This window comes from Carcharodon carcharias, chromosome 14, assembly GCF_017639515.1.
Source record: "Carcharodon carcharias isolate sCarCar2 chromosome 14, sCarCar2.pri, whole genome shotgun sequence".
In the NCBI taxonomy this organism is placed as follows: domain Eukaryota; kingdom Metazoa; phylum Chordata; class Chondrichthyes; order Lamniformes; family Lamnidae; genus Carcharodon; species Carcharodon carcharias.
Genome location: NC_054480.1, coordinates 23,766,639 through 23,786,683, shown reverse-complemented (window position 1 = coordinate 23,786,683; position 20,045 = coordinate 23,766,639). Strand labels below are relative to the sequence as shown.

The window sequence follows — 20,045 nt, the reverse complement described above, 5'->3', positions numbered from 1 at the left end:
TCACCATTGCCAAAATGTCCTTCCACTGTTAATCCTTCCACCCGTCAAGCTTCATTTCCTAAAACTAAGTCCAGGATCGCGTCCTTTTGACACTATTGACTAAAGAAGTTCTCCTGGGTGCATCTTAAGAATTCTGTTCTTCCATTCCTTTCACACTAAAACTATACTAGTTAATATTGGGGTAGGTAAAATCCCCTACTATTGCTGCTCTACTGTTCTTGCTCTTCTCAGAGATTTGCCTACATATTTGTTCTTCTATCTCCGTCTGACTGTTTGGGGGTCTATGTTATAGTCCCAGTTGTGTGGCTGCCCCTTTTTTGTTCCTAAGCTCAATCCATATGGCCTCATATGATGATCCTTCTAACACATCATCCTTCCTGATGACTGTAATTGCTTCTCTAACCAAAATCGCCACCTCTTTCCCTTTTTATCCCCCCTCTACCTCATCTGAAAACCCGGTAACCAGGAATGTTGAGCTGCTATTTCTGTCCCTCTTTAAGCCATGTTTCTGTAATAGCTATGATATCATACTGCCATGTTTCTATCTGTGCCCTCAGCTCATTTGCTTTATTTGTTATACTCCTTGCATTGAAGTATATACCCTTGAGCACTGCCAAACTCTTTTTTTTAATTTTCCATCTTTTATTTCCTCTGCATTCCATACTCATTCACTGATTTTATGCCTTCCATTAGTATTTCTGATTTTGCCCCATCTGAGTCTACCCTCAGGTTCCCACCCCCTGCCAAACTAGTTTTAAACTTCCCTAACAGCACTAGCAAACATCTCAGCAAAGATATTGGTCCCTGCCCCATGGAGATGCAAACCATCCGGTACAGGTCCCACTTCCCCCAGAACTGGTTCCAAGTCCCCAGGAATCTGAATCCCTCCCTCCTACACCATATCTCCAACCATCAGCTCTAACCTCCTATTTCTATGCTCACTAGCACTGGTAGTAATCCTCGGAGGTCCTGCTTTTTAATGTATTACCTAGCTCCCTAAAACCTGCTTTCAGGACCTGATCCCTCTTTCTACCTATGTTGGTGATACCAATGTGAACCACAACCTCTGGCTGTTCGACCTCCCCTTTAAAAATGTCCTGCAACTGCTCCGTGATATCCTTGATCCTGGCAATGGAGAGGAAACATACCATCCTGGAGTCGCGTCTACAGCCACAGAAACACCCGCCTGTTCCCCTAACTATAAAATCCCCTACCACTATTCTTCTTCTACTCTTCTTCCTGCCCATGCAGTTGAGCCACCCATGGTTCCCCAAACATTGCTCTTGCTGCACTGAGCAACCATCACCCTCACCGGCATCCAAAATGGAAAACCAGTTTGTGAGCGAAATAGACTCAGGGCACTCCTGCAATGTGGTTATCTCTTAAATGCCCCCTGAACAAGGGCAATTAGGGATGGACAATAAATGCTGGCCTAGCCAGTGATGCCCACGTCTCATGAACAAGTTTTTTTTAAAAATTGGAGCCAATGGACACTAAGAAAATCAAGGGATATAGGGATAGGGCAAGGAAGTGGAGTTAAGGTAGAGGATCTTATTGAATGGCAGAGCAGACTTAAGAGACTGCCAGCTTTTGCTCCTATTTCTTTTTACCCCTGATTTATACAACACAAGGTTATAATTGTATAAAACTGAAATTGTTTTGCACTGGTGTTGAATCTTTAGTGTAAATATATCAAAATTTATATTGAATTACTAATGGAATTACTAATAGAATGTAGATTAATGTACTTTATTGATTTGATTTATAGGTTATTCATGTAAGGTAAAAAAAAGGTTCTGAATGGAACAGAATGTGATCATTCCTCAGTGATCATTCAGTGATCTTACACCTCTGGGATCTAATTGGTTCAGATCTACCTCATGTTGACAAGCTGAATCTTGTATTAGCTGCAAGGGCCCTCTGTGGGTGTGAACCTAACAGTGCAAAACAACTGCTAAATGGGCCTAAGGAGGATTAGGTAAATAGCATACCACTGGTGCAGTATGGAGTGTTTTTCTGAGGTGGGGCATAATTGGACATATACACTGGATTTTGTCCTACTCAAAAATGAGTGGATTGCTAGGTAATTTCACAGGGTAGTTAAAAACTAACCATCGTTCTAGGACTAGAGCAACATATAGACCAGGCTAAGCAAGGAAAGCAGATTTCCTTCCGAAAAGGGCATTAGTGGGCCAGTTGGGTTTTTAATGACATCTTAACAGCTTCATATTTACTTTAATTGATATCAGCTTTATATGTGAGATTTATTTCATTTTTTTTAAATGATTTCAAATTCACTAGCTACCATAGTGGAATTTAAATGCACATTTCTGAATTAATGTAACCACAATGGCCCTGTACCCAAGACTGGACTGTAGCAGTTCAGGAAGACAGCACACCACCAACCTTTCAAAGTTAACAAGGGATGGGCAATAAACTATAGTGAAACCTAGAGTTAGCTTGTATTATAGACGCGAAACTTGATACCCATGTAATACTTTTATGAACAGGAATTTCCGCTTTGCTTACCACATATTTTTAATTACAAGGCTGTAACAGAGATGAGAGTCCATGAGTTATCAACACATTGCATCAGTGATTGCAAAAAGATGATAATTATTAATCCTGGAAGATAAGGAATGGCCAAGGTTCCTATTTACCACAACCAATTCCTTTAGCCCTTCTCCCCACCCACTTCCATATAAAATGCCCAGAGTCTTAGCTCTCCAAAATCAAGAACATCCATTCTGATATTTCTACCATTTTACGATCTTTTACTTCTTCATCGCCTACATTTTAGGTGACCAAATAGTGATACAAATAGTGATACAAATTTTAGTGAAATGATGCTTCAGTTGCGGAGAGACTTGATCAGTTGCCAGTTGAAGTACCAAAACACAGTTAAGTTATAGTAGGCTTTGAGGGATACAGCGTACATTCACCAGAATGATACCAGAGCTCAAAGGGTTAAATTATCAGGCCAGGTCACATAAAATTAGATGGCATTGTGTTGGGAATTTGAGGGGTGATTTGACTGAGGTATTTAAAATAGGGATTTGAAAGGATAGATACAGAGAAGCCATTTCCTCTGGTGTGTAATTCAGAAGGAGGAAGTCTAATTTCCATGCTTTATATAGACACATTTACACATAACCAGATATAAATAGTTCATTTCCAGAAATGGCTTCTTTTTCCTCTCCTAATCAATCACTTATTGAGTACTCCAGGGACCCTTCTTCACCCCCTCCTCTTCCTGATCTACAAACTGCCCCTCAGTGATATCATCTATAGATTCAGATTCAGGTGCTTTGGTCTTTGGAAAACCCTTACTAAGCCTCTACCTTTAAAACCTCCTCAGGCTTATCTCTCATCAAGCTTTTGGGCATCCCTTCCTCCCTGACTCAGTGTCCCTTTTCTCCACACTTAATTATGAAGCAACTTAAGATGTTTCTTCTGGTTAAAGATGATGCATAAATGCAAGTTGTTGTTGTACAGCTCATTGCTATTCATGGCAATGGAAAGATATCAGCCTACACAGGTATCATGGGTGAGAGATCCTCCATTAAGTATTACTAAATAGTGAAGCTCCCATGGCATTAGTCATGGGCCAGAATTTTACATCTTGTGGGCAGGCACGCGCCCGGCCTGAACGGATGTGAAATAGCGCGGGATGATGTTGGCGAGCGGCCTGGCATCATCGCACACAATTTCACTCGGCGGGCGCACGCAGCAGTTGGAAGCAACAATTAAGCGGGCAATTAAGCCCAGTAATGATGCAATTAACAGTGATTTTACGTGGCAGGTCTACATTTACTGTTGGCAGATGGGCCATTCTCCCAGGCAGCATTCCCATTTTTGCTCAAACCTCGGTCCAGGGCGGGATGAAATCTCTGTGGGGAAATAAAATAAAAAGAGATAGCTGGGGGCTGTTTTTTTTATGAGGTATGCTTTCAGGTGTTTGATTGTGCTGCATGGGCATATTTTGCAGTATTTTTGTAGTTTCCTTTATCCTGCGGAGGTCTGCAGCTCCCTGGGGCAGCGCTCTGACTTCAGGGAGCTCACTAGAAGCACTCACCCACACCCTCAGTTAGATCAGCCCCCACCCTCTTCCCGCCCCCCCACCCTGACAGTGCTGAGCATTTTTCAGCGCACGTTTCATGATAGCTGGCCGTTAATTGGCCAGCCAGTGTGAAATCGCGGCCGGGAACCAATTGTGGCCCGAGGCCCATTTCCCGTCCACTTCTGGGCCTGCCAATCATGTGCACCCGACAAAGAAAAATTCAACCCATGAATAAAAAACAACCTGGAATAACTGAGAAGATGCACAAATAAATCTGTGCCCATCACCAACTCACACACAATAGTTATATAAAATAAATCTTTGCTGTCCATGCTAAATAAAGAATAAATCTGTGCCCTCAACTATTTGTACCCTTTGTTTTATGATAAATAAAAATAGAATAGCTGTATCAATACATAGATTGTAATATATCAGGCAATACAGGGATATATATATTTATGTATATATATATATACTTCAAATATATCTTATTACATAGTTGTCTAAAATTGTACCTACAATTATACACAAAAATATAATTATTAAATATAGAGTTAATTGATTTTTTCAACCTGAAATATCATTGCATTATACAATCCACACTCTAAATTACATAACCTCAGTTTCTTTCTCTGATACAATATGGTCTTTGCTGATAGTTACTTCCCTGATTTGCATCACTCGCTGATGTTGCTGATATGCTATAAATACTTAAACATAAGGTAAAAGTGTACGTAAAGCAACCTAACAGGTTTCCACTCTCAATTCTCCTGTTTGCAAATTCTCAATCTTGTCAGGGCAGCATTGCGTAGCTTTAGAAAGGCAACCTGATCCCTGTCCTCTAGTACTCCCTGCGCAAAAAAGAGAGACAAAATTGTACTAAAATGATAACAATTAAATAATAACTGATGGGGGCGGTGGCGTAACACATTGGGAATAAGTTCAGCCAAGATCAAAGTTACTGGATTCATATTTACATCTATCTTGAAGATACAAGCTTTGGATTTTAATTGATTTATTTTCCCTGCCAATTGTTCAATATTTGACTGTTAGAATTATCATCAAAAGTATAAGGTAGCACCACCCTAACTGTCTGCATGTAATCATTTATTTACTTGTAGCTGCATACAAGAGAGGAAGAAGAATTAGAAGATGCAAACCAACACCATCAGCCCCCACAAATGCCTCACAATGCAGTGCAGGAGTCCCAGAAAACAAAACAGCCAATCTTCCAGAGTTATTTCCAGGAAGGTAAGAGTTCAGTAATAATTATTCTAAATACCCATAAACATTCTTGATTCCATGCCTGTCACCAAGTAAAAATATGACTTATGCAAAACTATATTACATTATTACAATTCAGCCAGGATTTGTATTATTGTGCTGGTCCAAAGGATCACTTGGATGCAGTGCATTAGCAGTTCATCACCTGTAGCACAACCCACTCAATTTTATATCCTTAAACTCAATCAGCAATCTGTTTGATACGTTGCGTGCGGGCAATTCTTAAGATGAGTGACCAGCTCGTCAAAGACCAATTTTAACTACGAGAATCTTCTCACCAACATTTGCAAGCACACATTCCAGAGAATGCGGTGAACAGGGAGGTAGTACTGGGTGAGTTATGGTGCAATGGTCAAGAGGAGCAACCAGTGTTGGCAAAAGAGGAACAAAAACCTCTCACCTAGATGACCACATGGCTGTCATCAATGGCTGCCTGTACTTCAGGAAATTCAGCAGGATAGTGACATTGAGCAAGAGTGTCGTGCTTCTGTTGCTATGTAATGGAAAGGAGATGAAAGAGCTGGCCAAGTTGACCGGTGCATCAGTCAGTCATCTATCTGATACAGAGAAGGTTGACTGATGCATTGATTGATCCTGCAGAAGGAAGCAAATACCATAGGTTACACTTAGAAGCTTTGATGGTCCCAGAGCTCTGTGGAAGTTCTGTATTGTCAGAGCCCTTTATAAGTACCCTGTTTTGTAAAAGCTCTTGCTATCCATTTGAAATGCTGTAAATGTTTCAAATAAATCAGCTTTCAGAAAATTTTACACACACAGCTCTTTGGATTTCCATATTAACTTCCCTAGTTGTTCAGAGATGAAAGAATTCTAAAAATTAAAGAAGAATCACAGAATATAGTAGAGAGGTAAAATGGAAAAAATATACAGAAATTAACACTAAACATACAGAAAAGTAAAAATGTTTTTAAATTCCCCTTTCATGTGTAGGTGACTATGGTGTTGTGAGTTTGCAATCAGTCTTTAATGTTCACCTGTGTGTCCATTTTGATGTTTGCCAGTGTGTGGAACATAGAGGAACATGTCATCTCTGCAGACATTCCATTATATGGCAAGGAGTGTCAAGGAGATTGTAAGAGATTATGGCTGGGATTTTCCAGTCCCTTGGAAGTCAACAGAACTTTGGCTGGTCCATCAAATTTTCTGTCCCAACCATGATGATTCCCGCCTTTGGCAGGACCAGAAAATCCTGGCCAGTGTTTCACAGGGACAATTGAGCTGCCATATGTGAAGTCAAGGACCTGTAATGATGTAGCAGGTTCTGAGATCTCAGTCATGATAGGCTGCTTGGTGGATCAGTTCTCCTGGGTAACAGTCTTTAGTACTCAGTGTATAAGACAGAGATCTACTCCCCTTGCTATTCTAGATTGTAAGGGATGCAGGTTCCGAGGTAGCTCCTGGGAGGGAGACTGGCAGGGGTCGTATACATCCTGAGCAGGCAAGCATAACCCATCATATGGATAATGATCATGTAGGTCCCTCAATCTTGACCAAATATCGTGTATATGAGGTCATCGCTGGTATCCCTGGCATATCTATCCATGACCCTGGCATCCAGGATGGGCTCATGCGCATTCATGTCTCCTCCTCAGAGTTATGCAAAGGATGAATGTCCACGAGGCCCATTGCCCTGGCTGCCTGGCTGTTGTCATTTGTGGTTAACCTGATGAGCTCATTGGCACGATGAAGGAGGGCATTGGGCACCTGTATGTAGCAGCCTTTAAATGCCACACATAGAAACATAGAAACATAGAAACATAGAAAATAGGAGCAGGAGTAGGCCATTCAGCCTTTCAAGCCTGCTCTGCCATTCATTATGATCATGGCTGATTACCCAACTCAATAGACTGCTCCCGCTTTCCTCCCATATCCTTTGATCCCCTTCACCCCAAGAGCTATATCTAACTCCTTGAAAACATACAATGCTTTGGCTTCAACTACTTTCTGTGGTAGCAAATTCAACAAGCTCACCACTCTCTGGGTGAAGAAATTTCTCTTCATCTCAGTCCTAAATGGTCTACCCCGTATCCTCAGACTGTGACCCCTGGTTCTGGGCTCCCCCACCATCGGGAATATCCTTCCCGTATCTACCCTGTCTAGTCCTGTTAGAATTCTATAGGTTTCTATGAGATCCCCACTCATTCTTCTGAACTCCGGTGAATATAATCCTAACCAACTCAAACTCTCCTCATATGTCAGTCCGCCAATCCAGGCATCAGTCTGGTAAATCTTCGCTGCACTCCCTCTATAGCAAGAAAATCCTTCCTCAGATAAGGAGACCAAAACTGCACATAATATTCCAGGTGTGGTCTCACTAAGGTCCTGTACAATTGCAGCAAAACATCCCTATTCCTGTACTCGAATCCTCTCGCCATGAAGGCCAACATCCCATTTGCCTTATTCACCGCCTGCTGTACCTGCATGCTCACCTTCAGGACCACATGTCGCCTATGGAGCCCTGGAAGCAGCCGGTGACAGTGGTTGCAGTCACTTTGAGAGGCACGGGCATAGGATTGCTGTCAAATCCATGTGACTGCAGGTCTTCCTGCAGAATCCAGCAGATTTCAGTGATCGCCTCCCAGGACAGCCTCAGGCATCTCTGGCATTGTCTCTCAGACAACTGGAGGTAGATTTTCCGCATCCAGAAGATCTGCTGATGCGCCAGTGACCTTCTTCTCTGATGCCTTCCCTGGGTGGCTGCTGCCTGACCACTGTCCCCCTCTGATGCTGCCTGATGCTGACCTTGTGGCCTTAGTTGTGGACTGGCAAGAGCCCTCCCTTGTCGCATCCTCTCCTCTTTCTCCCAAGGTTGTAGGATTATTGGGTGCGTGAGACCCATAGATATTCCAGCAAGTGAATTGTGTGATAAAGGCAGACAGTGACTTGAAAACCTGTATGTCTATGGATTTCATCCATTCAGCCAGGGTCTGAGAGAGTAGGGTGCACACCATGCCAAACACTGGGGGCTGGGCTCATTGCCGTAAATGGAATTCTTGTCATTGTCCAGACTGAGCAGCCAGAGCTTCAGACCAGAAAGACCAGCTGTAAAAAAAACTCGAAGCTGGCTGACCACCCCATCCCTTTTTTTTTGTTGTTTGCGCTCTCCCTTTACTGTCCCGTTGACCAGCAGATACAGTGCACCCCTCCCTGCTTTGTCTTAGCCTTTCGGAATCTTGAAGACCTCTAAATTGGCGAGACAGAAGTTCTTTGGCAAAAATTTTAAGCCTCGGGCACTATTTTGGCTCAAAAAACAAGCGACCAGGGAGACTTGGAGGAATACAGGAAATGGGACGAAAGCACAAGAATGTTGAAAGGGAGTTTCACTTAAGGGTATCCCACTGAAGGAACTAAAGCTTCAAGGCTCTAAGATTTCATCAGTAAAATCAATGACTTGCACAAGGAGTACAAACTTGGTCAAAAAACCTTCCTTTTTTAATGACAAGTTTTTTAAAAATATTTTATTTATCACCTGTTACATGTTTTGTAATTACATCATGACTGACAATTCTTGCATACAGTAAGTTGGGAAGACTATTGAACTATTTCCAAGTTAAACTATATACACTTAAAGGATGAGTTTCCCTGTTATGTGAGTTTCAAATTCATCCTGTAGTCTATTTACCAAAATTAATTTCAGGAGCCGTGAAAATCTAGGATACTGGCATGCAGGCGCTCAACATGTTTGGGCATTTTTCCTTATTCCACTCATTGAACTGAGCGAATAACAGAGTTACCCCTACAGGGTAACTCCCTGTTAAGAACATAACATAAGAAATAGGAACAGGAGTAGACCATTCGGCCCCTTGAGCGTGTTTCACCATTCAGTAAGAGCATGGTTGATCTTCTTATGTTTAGAATTCCACATACCCATCTACTCCCGATGACCTTTGATTCCACTGCCTAACAAGAATCTATTTACCTCCGCCTTAAAAATATTCAATGACCCCGCCTCCATCGCCTTCTGAGGCAGAGTTCCAAAGTCGCACAACCCTCTGAGAGAAAAACATTTCTCCTCAGGTGAGCCTGTTGATGCAGCAGGAAGAATTTCATATGGATCTTTTGAATGTTAACAAACTAGTGGACATGTAGCGACATTTCACGGCGTTGGTGATCCAGATGGAATAATCAACATGCTGATAACAGGGTTAAAAGAAAATTATGAAATAAGCAAAATAAGTAACGCCAGCATTTTGCCACAGGTATGTGAAGTGAAAAGACGGTAAAACCAGAAATACAAGTTAGTTGAATCCAGCTTGATTACAATCTCGAGACAAAAAGAAACAAATTTCACCCGTAAGTGTCTATGAAAGAGATTGCGTTTTCCCTTTTTGCTGGTGACCTTGTTTTACTGTGAAGAATGAAAATACATTGTCTTTTCGGCCATATGCTGCAGAGTTTTTTTTAACTTCCTTTGATCTTTATTGCGTAACGAGAAGTGATGTGTACTCAGGTTCGAACCTGTACTGTCCAACGAAAGGATTACTGTCTCTTTCAGCATCTGTGTTTTTAAAGAGAGGGTGAAATTCTGCACCACAAACCATTATTGAAGCAGGTCAATTGTTTCAAAAGGGGATTACTTATTTGGTAACGAAGAATATCAAAGTGATGAGGAGATTGGGATTAGACTAAAACAAAAACAAAAATACCTGGAAAAGCTCAGCAGGTCTGACAGCACGTTGAAGGGTCATATGGACTCGAAACGTTAACTGTGTTCCTCTCCGCAGATGCTGACCTGCAGAGTTTTCCCAGGTATTTTTGTTTTTGTTCTGGATTTCCAGCATCTGCAGTTTTTTGCTTTTATCTTTGGATTAGACTAGTAGCTCGTGGTGGACAACACTGACACAGGTTTGATGGGCTGAATGGCCTGCTTCTGTATGCTCAGCTGAACCATTCTAAGCTGCCTGAAGGTTTTTCCTGCTCTTGGCAACTGTCAGGTTTCTTTAACACTTAAACTGTCAGTTGCTGAGAGCAGGAACTGATAGCAGAGTCAGTGACTGGAGGAGCAGCAGGCACAGGAGAGCCAGAGTTGCTCCTCCAGTCACAGACTCTGTCTCCCTCACTTGTGCACTGGCCTCCCCAATTCTTCTGATAACCTGCAGAGACAGACAGCAAGCCCCCATCAGAAGCACCATCCTGCAGATCTCCCCTGCAAACTGCAGCGGAGCTCTGGTAGAGACTGAGTGCTGGTCCCTCAAACTTACTCTCTCCAAGATCTGCAAGCCCTTTTCGCACACTTTATACGGAGAGCAGTCCCCATCCTGGGGACCACCTCTTCAAAAAGAATGATGCTGTGAAGTACAAAACTAAACAGGCGAATAGGTAAATTATCAAACAACCTCTTCACCTGGGATTATTATGGTGATTGTTTATTTAATCCGAAGGTGGTGAGAAACTGTAGCTTTAGGTGGAAGGAAATTAGATTCAGGGATCCACTATTTCATCAGCTGTTATTGCGTTTCAGTTCAGGAGCTGTATCTTTATATGTAAACTCTCACCATATAAATGATCTCTGTTTTAATAGTGTCTCTATAAGGAAGTGTAATAATACCCAGTGCCCTTGTAACTTGACGTAGTTCAAATCATGGACATAGTTTGCACAAAGGTAGATCCTTTTGGTCCATTGATGCAATCCCTAGTGCTTCCATCCAGTGGAGATTGAGGCTGCTGTTTGCTGACATGATCTGCTGGATATGTGCTATTTTTGTTCTTTTATTTCTGATGATTTGCTGGCCAAGCTGGTTTACTAGTGGCTCTGCATGGTGCTGTACTGTGTGTCTCTCTCTCCCTCTGATTGGTCTGTAAAGTTCTAGCAATGCACTTCATATGTATGAAAAGAAATGCACAAGTCATAATGTATGAGCAGATCTGCAGGTGTGAGTACTGTTGTGCGCTTTCATTTGAAGCTCCCATGTTATCTTCCCTTGAAGTTGCTAAGATCTGTTGAATGCAATCCATTGGGGAAACCAATGGGACAAGACAAGGCTGAGCATTCAGCTCAACTAGTCAGCTCCTCAGATCAGAGGTTCCCTCCTTCGTGCTCTTGCCACACCTCCAGAGACAGAATCTATGATTGGAGGAGCAACAAGGGCAGGAGAGAGGAAATCTGTGATTGGAGGAGCTGGAGTACTTATTCTGGCTCTTCCTGCTGGCCACCATGCAGGAGTCATCAGCTGCACTGAACAATTTGTGGCAACATCTTCTTGGAGGCCAAAGAGAGGAAACAGAAAATGAAAGAACAAGAGGAAATCTCCACCAGTAATGAGGCTGGAGCAGGCCTGGGGGAGCTGTCAATCAGCCTCGCACCAACTCGTACCCAGCTGTCGTTTGCATCCACAGCACGAGCCAGTCCCGTGGAACTGGAACTTCTCCTCTCATGATAATGAGTTATTTTGGACGAGGTGAGTGGATGCTATGTCAGGGTGCCCGCGAGGGGAAGAGGAAGTTTAGGTGGCAGCAAGTGAATAGGACCGTCCCTTCTCCTCCTCCCCACTCTGCCTCCTCCCCTCCTTCTTTTGCTTCTACAACTCTCCAACAATGAAACAATGTGAGCTGCAACATGGACACGGTCTTTCTTTTCTGTACAGAACAGGGAGTCAAAATATATAAAACAAAAACCTGAAAGGTTTTCTTGTAATCTGAGTTGCGAGTATCGAATCCTTTCCCCAAACATGAATTAACTGTCATTTTGTATAAATGGTGCAATGTGCAGAATTTATTAATGAGTCAGTCAATGAAATCAATGTTATCATCTGCACAGTGTTCTAAATATCTAATAGGATATTTCCTGACAAACTAATAATATTGCACAATGCTGTTAAAATAAAATTTGTACTCTCTGGTTTGCTTAATAGTCATGTGGGATCACCTATAGGGCGCACACAAGCAAAGACCGCATTATATCATTGCTGCTCCTAATATTAATGATCCATGCTGCATATTTTTGGATGATATTTGTAACCAGATGCCAACAATGGGAGTTATCATTTTACTTGGACCTCTGTGATTGTTTGATGAATTGATTGGTGAATCTTGTATGGGGGAAAAAATAACATGCATAATTGAGGAGATGGATTAATGCAGGAGGGGGGGAATAAGGGACCCAGAAACAGGAGAAACACTGGGGCCCATGATTTCCCTCCCAGGTCCTGCATTCAGCTGCTGAGCAGTGAGATTTTCTACTCTTCCCCTTATCCAGAACCAAAACTCCTGCCAGCCCATACTGGCCGCTGAATTGCAATCTGTGATCCTCTACCCTCCCCCGTCACATTCTACTTCATCCCCATCACCCTTGACCCTCCCAACATCACTGTGTGCCTTCACTCTATAATCCTTGAAACTCCTCCCATCACCCTGGACCTTGTCATCATGGGAGCAGACATGCCATCTCTCCGCCCCCCCCACCACTCACCTATCCTAGCCCAATCACCTTTGCCATTCCTCCTCTGATCTTAGATCCCCCCCTGCATCCCCCTTAGACTCACTGATCTCAATTATATTATCATGGAGAGGTGCAAATCAGAGATCAATCGCTCTATCACTGGGTTAATCTTCCACGTCCACTTTCAGCCAGGATGAAAAAATATTGTGGGGATGGGGAGGAAGAGGGAACATCCGGGGCTTTACAGGTCAAATCACAAATGCCCAAGCAATGTTTGGAAGAATGTTTGAAATACTTTTCATTTTCACTCTCTTGTGTCTGTTTCCACTGTGTGTCTCGAGCAACTCCATCTGCTGTCCCATTCTGTTCTTGATCTCAAGATGAAAGAGGTTAAGCAATGAACTGAGTTGAAATGCAGGTCAGCCATATATTAATTAGCAAAAAATTCTTGAGGCACTGAGTGGTCTAATCATTATTTCCATGAGGTTATGTCTCCTTACGCATCTGGAAATGGGTTAGAACTGTTATAGTGGGCCAGGTGGGAGGTGACTTGGACAAACATCAGGCAGTAAAATGGTCTGGATGTTGTAACTTATGCTGCTGTACATTTCCATGGGCAGTCACAGCCCCCGGTACCTCATCCAACTGGCCAATCAGTTGTCAGTTTCACCGGGATATTCCATTTTGGTGGACATCACAGTTGAACTCAATCCTGAATTTTCTCAATATTCATATGTCATGATATGGAAATGATGTGTGCCAGGTGAACCAAATCCACAAGGGAAGCTTGGTCACATTATCACAACGGTTTTGCAATTTGTATTTATTACAAGGTGTGTGCACTGAATTCAGAAGTAATAAATCCACCAAGACCTTTATAGATTTTAAAAATTAAAATACGTATTAACAAAATATAAAAGATTTCAAGCACATACATAAGACTACAAATACTATAATAACTCTTAAAATTCTTAGTTAACTTGACCACCAGTTACAAGGTCTGAGGAAGGCTCTGAAGAAGGGTCATATGGACTCGGAACAGTAACTCTGTTTCTCTCTCCACAGGTGTTGTCAGACCTGCTGAGTTTTTCCAGCCATTTCTATTTTTACTTCATGTCACAAGGTGTTCTGCAGACATCCAAGATCAGGGTATCGACACCAGCTGGATCTGATCAGCACCAGATGTGACTCTCTAAATGGAATTCTCAAGACACACAGCTAGCACAGCGCTGACTCTGATATAAATCACTCTCTGGTGTGCACCTGGGTGAGGATGCATTCTTGAAGCTTTTTCATTCAAAGCAGAAATGCTGTCCTCATCTCAATGTCAGCCATACTGCCTACCTAGATAAAAACCAACTGTTCCCCAACTTGTTTGAACAGGCAGTCGCTGACGTTCCCACACTGTGCAGAAGCAAAATGGAACGTACTTTGAGATGCCATCTACAATACTGAACTTTCAACATATAGCGAGCAAAAGTGGAAAATGCTGATTGGTTCGAAGTTAACATCATTGTGATGGAACCTGTCGTTGAAGCCAAGCAGTCTGCTCTCATTATTTACAAGAGAGACCCGAGTGAGAACACTTTGAATGCACTAAGAGCTAACAGGCTGCTAGGTGGTGCGCCAATGACTACTAGTTACAATTTTGCCAGGATATCCAAATGTCCTTCGACACAGGGAAGGTCAGGAACATGTATAAAGGGATTAAAAAGGCAACAGGTTCATCAGCAAAGAAAATAGCTCCATTGAAAACAAAGTCCAGGGAGGTCATCACTGAAACAGTTGGAGAGGTGGGCGGAACACTATTTTGAGTTGTACTCCAGGGAGAACACTGTCACCGGGGAAATTCTAAACATCATAGAAAGCCTGCCTGTCATAGCAGAGCTGGATATCAAACCCACAGTGGTAAGCTTAGCAAAGCTATTGACCCACTTGCTACGGACAAAGAGCGCCAACATACGAACATACAAAATGGGAACAGAGGAAGGCCATCCTTGAGCCTAATCCACCATTCAATTAGATCATGGCTGATCTATTTTGTGTTTCAAGTTCCACATTCCCATCTACCCCAATAACCTTTGATTCCCTTGCCTAAGAAGAATCTACCTACCTCTGCCTTAAAATATTCAGCAACTCTGCCTCCACCATTTTCTGAGGCAGAGAGTTCCAAAGTTGCACAACCCTTTGACTGAAAAAAATTCTCCTCATCTCTGTCCTATAAGGGCGACCCTGAATTTCAAATCAGTGCCCCCTAATCCTGGGCTCACCCACAAGAGGAAGCATCCTTTCCACGTCCACCTTGTCAAGACCATTCAGGATTTTATATACTTTAATCAAGTCACCCCTCACTCTTCTAAACTCCAGTGGAAACAAGCCCAGTCCGTTCAACCTATCTTCATAAGACAACCCGCTCATTCCAGGTATCAATCTAGTAAACCTCCTCTGGACTGCCTCCAACGCATTAACATCCTTCCTTAAATAAGGAGACTTCACAGTATTCAAGATGCGGTCCCACCAATGCTCTGCATAACTGAAGCATAACACCCTTTCTTTTATGTTCAATTCCTCTCGTTATAAAGGATAGCATTCCACTAGCCCTCTTGATTACTTACTGAACGTGCATATTAATTTTTTGTGATGCACGCACAAGAACCTAGATCCCTCTGCACCTCAGAATTCTGTGGTTGGTATCCATTTAAGTAATACTCTGCTTTTTTATTCTTTCTGCCAAAGTGAACAACTTCACATTTTCCCACATTATACTCCTGCCAGATTTTTGCCCACTCACTCAACTTATCTATGTCCATGAAATATTCCCCATGAAAAATGCTTATTTTCAGCCATATAATCTGAATCAAGGAAGAACTGAGCGTTGATGTCAGAACACAGACCTGTTTGACCCCACTGCGGATCTCAAGGGGTTCCCGATGTTGCCTGGACATAGCTGACCTTATCCATCATGTTGTCATGGAAAGAGGAGATCACATTGAGCAGCTTCCATGAGTGGAGTTCCAGAGCCACAAAAGCGATGCTTAACACAGAGTTAACCAGCATGACACAAACCATTGTCCCATTGCATAAAAACAAGATGCTGTTGTTGTTGCTGTAACATGATAAAACTGCCTCACTAATTCAGCTGATTAAGTAGCAGCTGAGCCTGTTGGCCAGAAAAATCCGAGGTTCAATCATAGTGTTTACTGAAATAACTCATTGCCACTAGGGTGCAGCAGTTGGCCTTGAGACCTCTTGAATAAGGAGGATCAAATTCAGCTGGATCTCCTACTGATTACTGACCCCTGCTGGAATTTGAACTACAGGAACGCACATGATTATGAATGGATTTGACAATAATGGTCCCTGATGGTAAAATAACCTCATTGAGTTCACACATTAATATTGACCACTAGGCAAGTTAGCAAAAGGTTACTGCTGTCTGTGTAACCATACTCCAGTTAAGAGTGATGGTATTTAGGAGGTGAGGAGAGAAGAGGAAGAAATAAAATCAAATTGGATAGAACAAAATGCAACAGAATGTTAAAGTTAAAGGGATTTTAACTTTTTTTTAAAGTCACCATCATCGTTAAAATGTCTCAAATAATTGGTTGGTAAAATTCTCTCCATGCCTTTGCTGTCTATTCCAATAAACTCTTGACCTTTCACCTTCTGTAAGATTTAGCTCATCCAAAATTCTGTCCTAACTCGCACCAAGATTCATTCATCCATCACTGACTTGTATTGGATCTCGGTCCAACAACACCCCAGATTAAAACTTCTCATCCTTGTGTTCAAATCCATCCATGGCCTTGCCCCTCCCTATCTCTGTAAACTCCTCCAAGAACTCTGCACTTCTCCAATTCTGGCCTCGTGCACACCCAATACCCATCAGACTGGCATGAATTGCCCAGCCTTAAACTCTGGAATTCCCTTCCTAAACCTCCATGCCTATATGCCCTTCTCTCCTCCTTAAAGGGACTCCTTAAAACCTACATTTTAGAGCAAGCTTTACGTGGGCTATCCTAATAATGTGACTCAGAATCAAATTCTATTTGATAAAGCTCCAGTGAGGCACCTTGGAGCATTTTACTAAGTGTACCCCTCTATATAAATGCAAATTGTTACTGTTGACAAATCATGTTTAAATTAATATAACACATTAGCTTTTTTTTCTTATACCACTATGAAGTGCCTGTGGAATTGAGCAACACAGTAGTTTGGAAGACTGTCCTTTTACTTCTTGTGCTTACATTTAAATTTAGCATTGAATGTAAGTAAAATGTAGGATTGCAAGTTCAAATAAATATCCTGTAATTTTAGTGATGGTGCTAGCCTATTTACTTTAAAGAGATTAACATCTTCATCAAAGTGCTGGAGAGTGGAATTTCACACAAACATTTTATGGGCTTGATACTAATTTTGCAGTGTCACTTCAGTCCAATAATTGGGACAGAGTAGAAGAAGCTCTAGTCTATATCTGGCCCTAGTAGCACACATACTTGCTACTGAGGCTGGTGCATAAATTCACCCCTACAATCCAAAAAATAAAAAAAAGTTAATTTAGCATATTATTTAGTAAATAGGTACAAAAATTTTGTATATTCCTCAATAGAATAATGGGGCAGCATGACTTCAATAGATACAATTAGGGCACTGTAGCCTTTGAAAAAATAAATGGAGATATTCATTGTTTAGTATTTTACTGACGTTTTTTATAGGTAGCAGTTGGCGAGGTTTACTGCTTCTAATGAGAGACATCCTGTAAATCTATATATTAATGCTCAGTAGACTTTGTTATAGTATCCAGTTATAGTGTTGACAATGTGTTTTATTTTTGTAGTTCAAACTAAGGAGGAGATTTATTACAAAGACTACAAAGCAACAGAGCGGAAGATTGAAGACTCTCTGTAAATAGAAGTTAAGACTTCCAACACATAGATGACATTTTTGAGCTGCAGTTCAATCACACAAACTGACAATGTATTTTTTGCATTACCTGATCAGCAGTCAACCAAACCCTCTGGTGGATCAATAGCTCATTTAGAATATTGAACACTTACAAATAGGAGTAGAAATTAGGTTTGCTTCTCATGATCAGTTATGCTACATACTAATGAAATGTCCAGGCAAAATTAAGAAGCTACAAAGACAGAATCACAATAACATAGGCACTACTTGACCCAGTACTTTGTATTAAAAGAAACCTGCTGTTTGTAACTGGCATTTTCTTGTTGAGTTGAGGAATGACTTAATCACTGAGGAAATGGAGCACTTCCAGTTTGATACCCTGTATTGATTGTGTTTACAGTCGAGATACAGACTAAGACTTTCTCTACTCTATCCCAACAATATGCCTTAACCTTAACCTCTTATAGTTCCTGCTGTCATAAATTCTTCCATTTCCTAATACCAGCTATTCCTACAGCCCCTCCAAATGAGATTACCAATTTAATGCCAAATTAATAACATGTAAGGTATGTAAGATAACGTACCAGGAACTGGAATGATTTTCCCTAAATTCATTTCACTTAACCTTACTAATATCAGGGGGAGAAAATCTTAAGACTATCATTCACTATTGTACAAGTGTTATTTTACTTGCGAATTCCTCCTTGTCTTGTGTCTTTCAAATGGATCACTTCTCTTGAGGTGAACAGTTGATAAAACCCCCTTTCAGATGTTTCTCTCTGACTTTTCCTCCTGATCACAAATGGAAACCCTTCACCTCCACTATCTCGTTGCTAGACAGGTCAGCCTGAGTTTATGTGCATGTGCTCTATCACTCTCTGGCATAGTATCCTCGCACACTAAATCATTCTGTCAACAATTGCATGACTTATTCAATTCTACCTACATTCCTCTCAATCTCTGACTTACTTTCATAAGTATTCCAAAAAGAGCATCACAATTTATCTCAGAATATGGAGCTGCATAACTCATTGTAACTTTTCAAAGAACAGAAATGCTGGCATTGTTTCTTTCTCTGGGGATATTCATTGCAGAAGCTTGCATTTAATAGGTGAGGTTTGAACAGAAACAGAAAGCACAAAAAAAGTCTACATATGTACCCTGTCTTCATCCACATTCCTGTTTAGTAAGATGGTGATATTTTTAAGATGTGTTTTCAGTTTTGTAACATTTCAAATGCTAAGGGAATCAATAAATGAAGCAATTTCTACTCGGGCCTAGAGTGGTATTAGTGCCAACTGTTCCTGGCACATCAAATCTGCGCACAGCTCCAACCTCAGTGTAAACATGTTTGATTCATGTTGGAAACAGGATCTGTTTTTCCGATGTTTCCAATGGTTGGGCAACATTACGTTGAGGTTGGTGCTCAGTCCATAAACCCAAGCTCTGAAAACTGATGGTAATAGCATGCCTTTAAAACCAGTATAAAAGCAGCTTTTAAATTAATTCCATGCTAATAAAGCATCCGGTTTTGGTTTGACGCCTGCAAAGGGAATTTTAAGGGGATAGTGTCATTAAAACCTTTATTTGTGTGGGTTCGGGCAGTTAAAGGCTGCATTTAAAGTAGTAGCTGCAGAGTAGTTTAGACAAAGGAGAGCCAATGGATGTTATCTACTTGGACTTCCAGAAGGCCTTTGACAAGGTGCTGCACAGGAGGCTGCTCAGTAAGATAAGAGCCCATGGTGTTAGAGGCAAGGTACTAGCATGAATAGACGATTGGCTGTCTGGCAGGAAGCAGAGAGTGGGGATAAGGGGGTCCTTCTCAGGATGGCGGCCAGTGACTAGTGGAGTTCCGCAGGGGTCAGTGTTGGGACCACAACTTTTCACTTTATATATTAGTGATCTAGATGAAGGAGCTGAGGGCATCCTGGCTAAGTTTGCAGATGATACAAAGATAGGTGGAGGGACAGATAGTATTGAGGACGCGGGGAGGCTGCAGAAGGATTTGGACAAGTTAGGAGAATGGGCAAAGAAGTGGCAGATGGAATACAACGTGGGCAAGTGTGAGGTCATGCACTTTGGTAGGAAGAATAGAGGCATAGACTATTTTCTAAATGGGGAGATAATTCAGAAATCTGGAGTGCAAACGGACTTGGGAGTCCTAGTCCAGGATTCTCTTAAGGTTAACTTGCAGGTTGAGTCGGTAGTTAGGAAGGCAAATGCAATGTTGGCATTTATTTCAAGAGGACTGGAATATAAAAGCAGAGATGTGCTGCTGAGGCTTTATAAGGCTCTGGTCAGACCACATTTAGAATATTATGAGCAATTTTGGGCCCCGTATCTCAGGAAGGATGTGCTGGCCCTGGAGAGGGTCCAGAGGAGGTTCACGAGAATGATCCC

General features: G+C 41.8%; 1 protein-coding gene across 2 annotated transcripts in view; it reads left to right on the top strand.

The window, feature by feature from the left end:
- Window positions 1-19,292, top strand: part of rbbp8l (retinoblastoma binding protein 8-like) — a 123,438-nt gene extending 104,146 nt beyond the window's left edge. For both annotated transcript variants that reach the window (XM_041203791.1, XM_041203792.1), the window contains exons 15-16: window positions 5,182-5,311; window positions 17,578-19,292. In XM_041203791.1, coding sequence (XP_041059725.1) covers window positions 5,182-5,311; window positions 17,578-17,587 — 140 coding nt within the window. In that variant the 3' untranslated portion in view covers window positions 17,588-19,292. The remainder of the gene's footprint in view (window positions 1-5,181; window positions 5,312-17,577) is intronic.
- The last annotated feature ends 753 nt before the right edge of the window (window positions 19,293-20,045 follow it).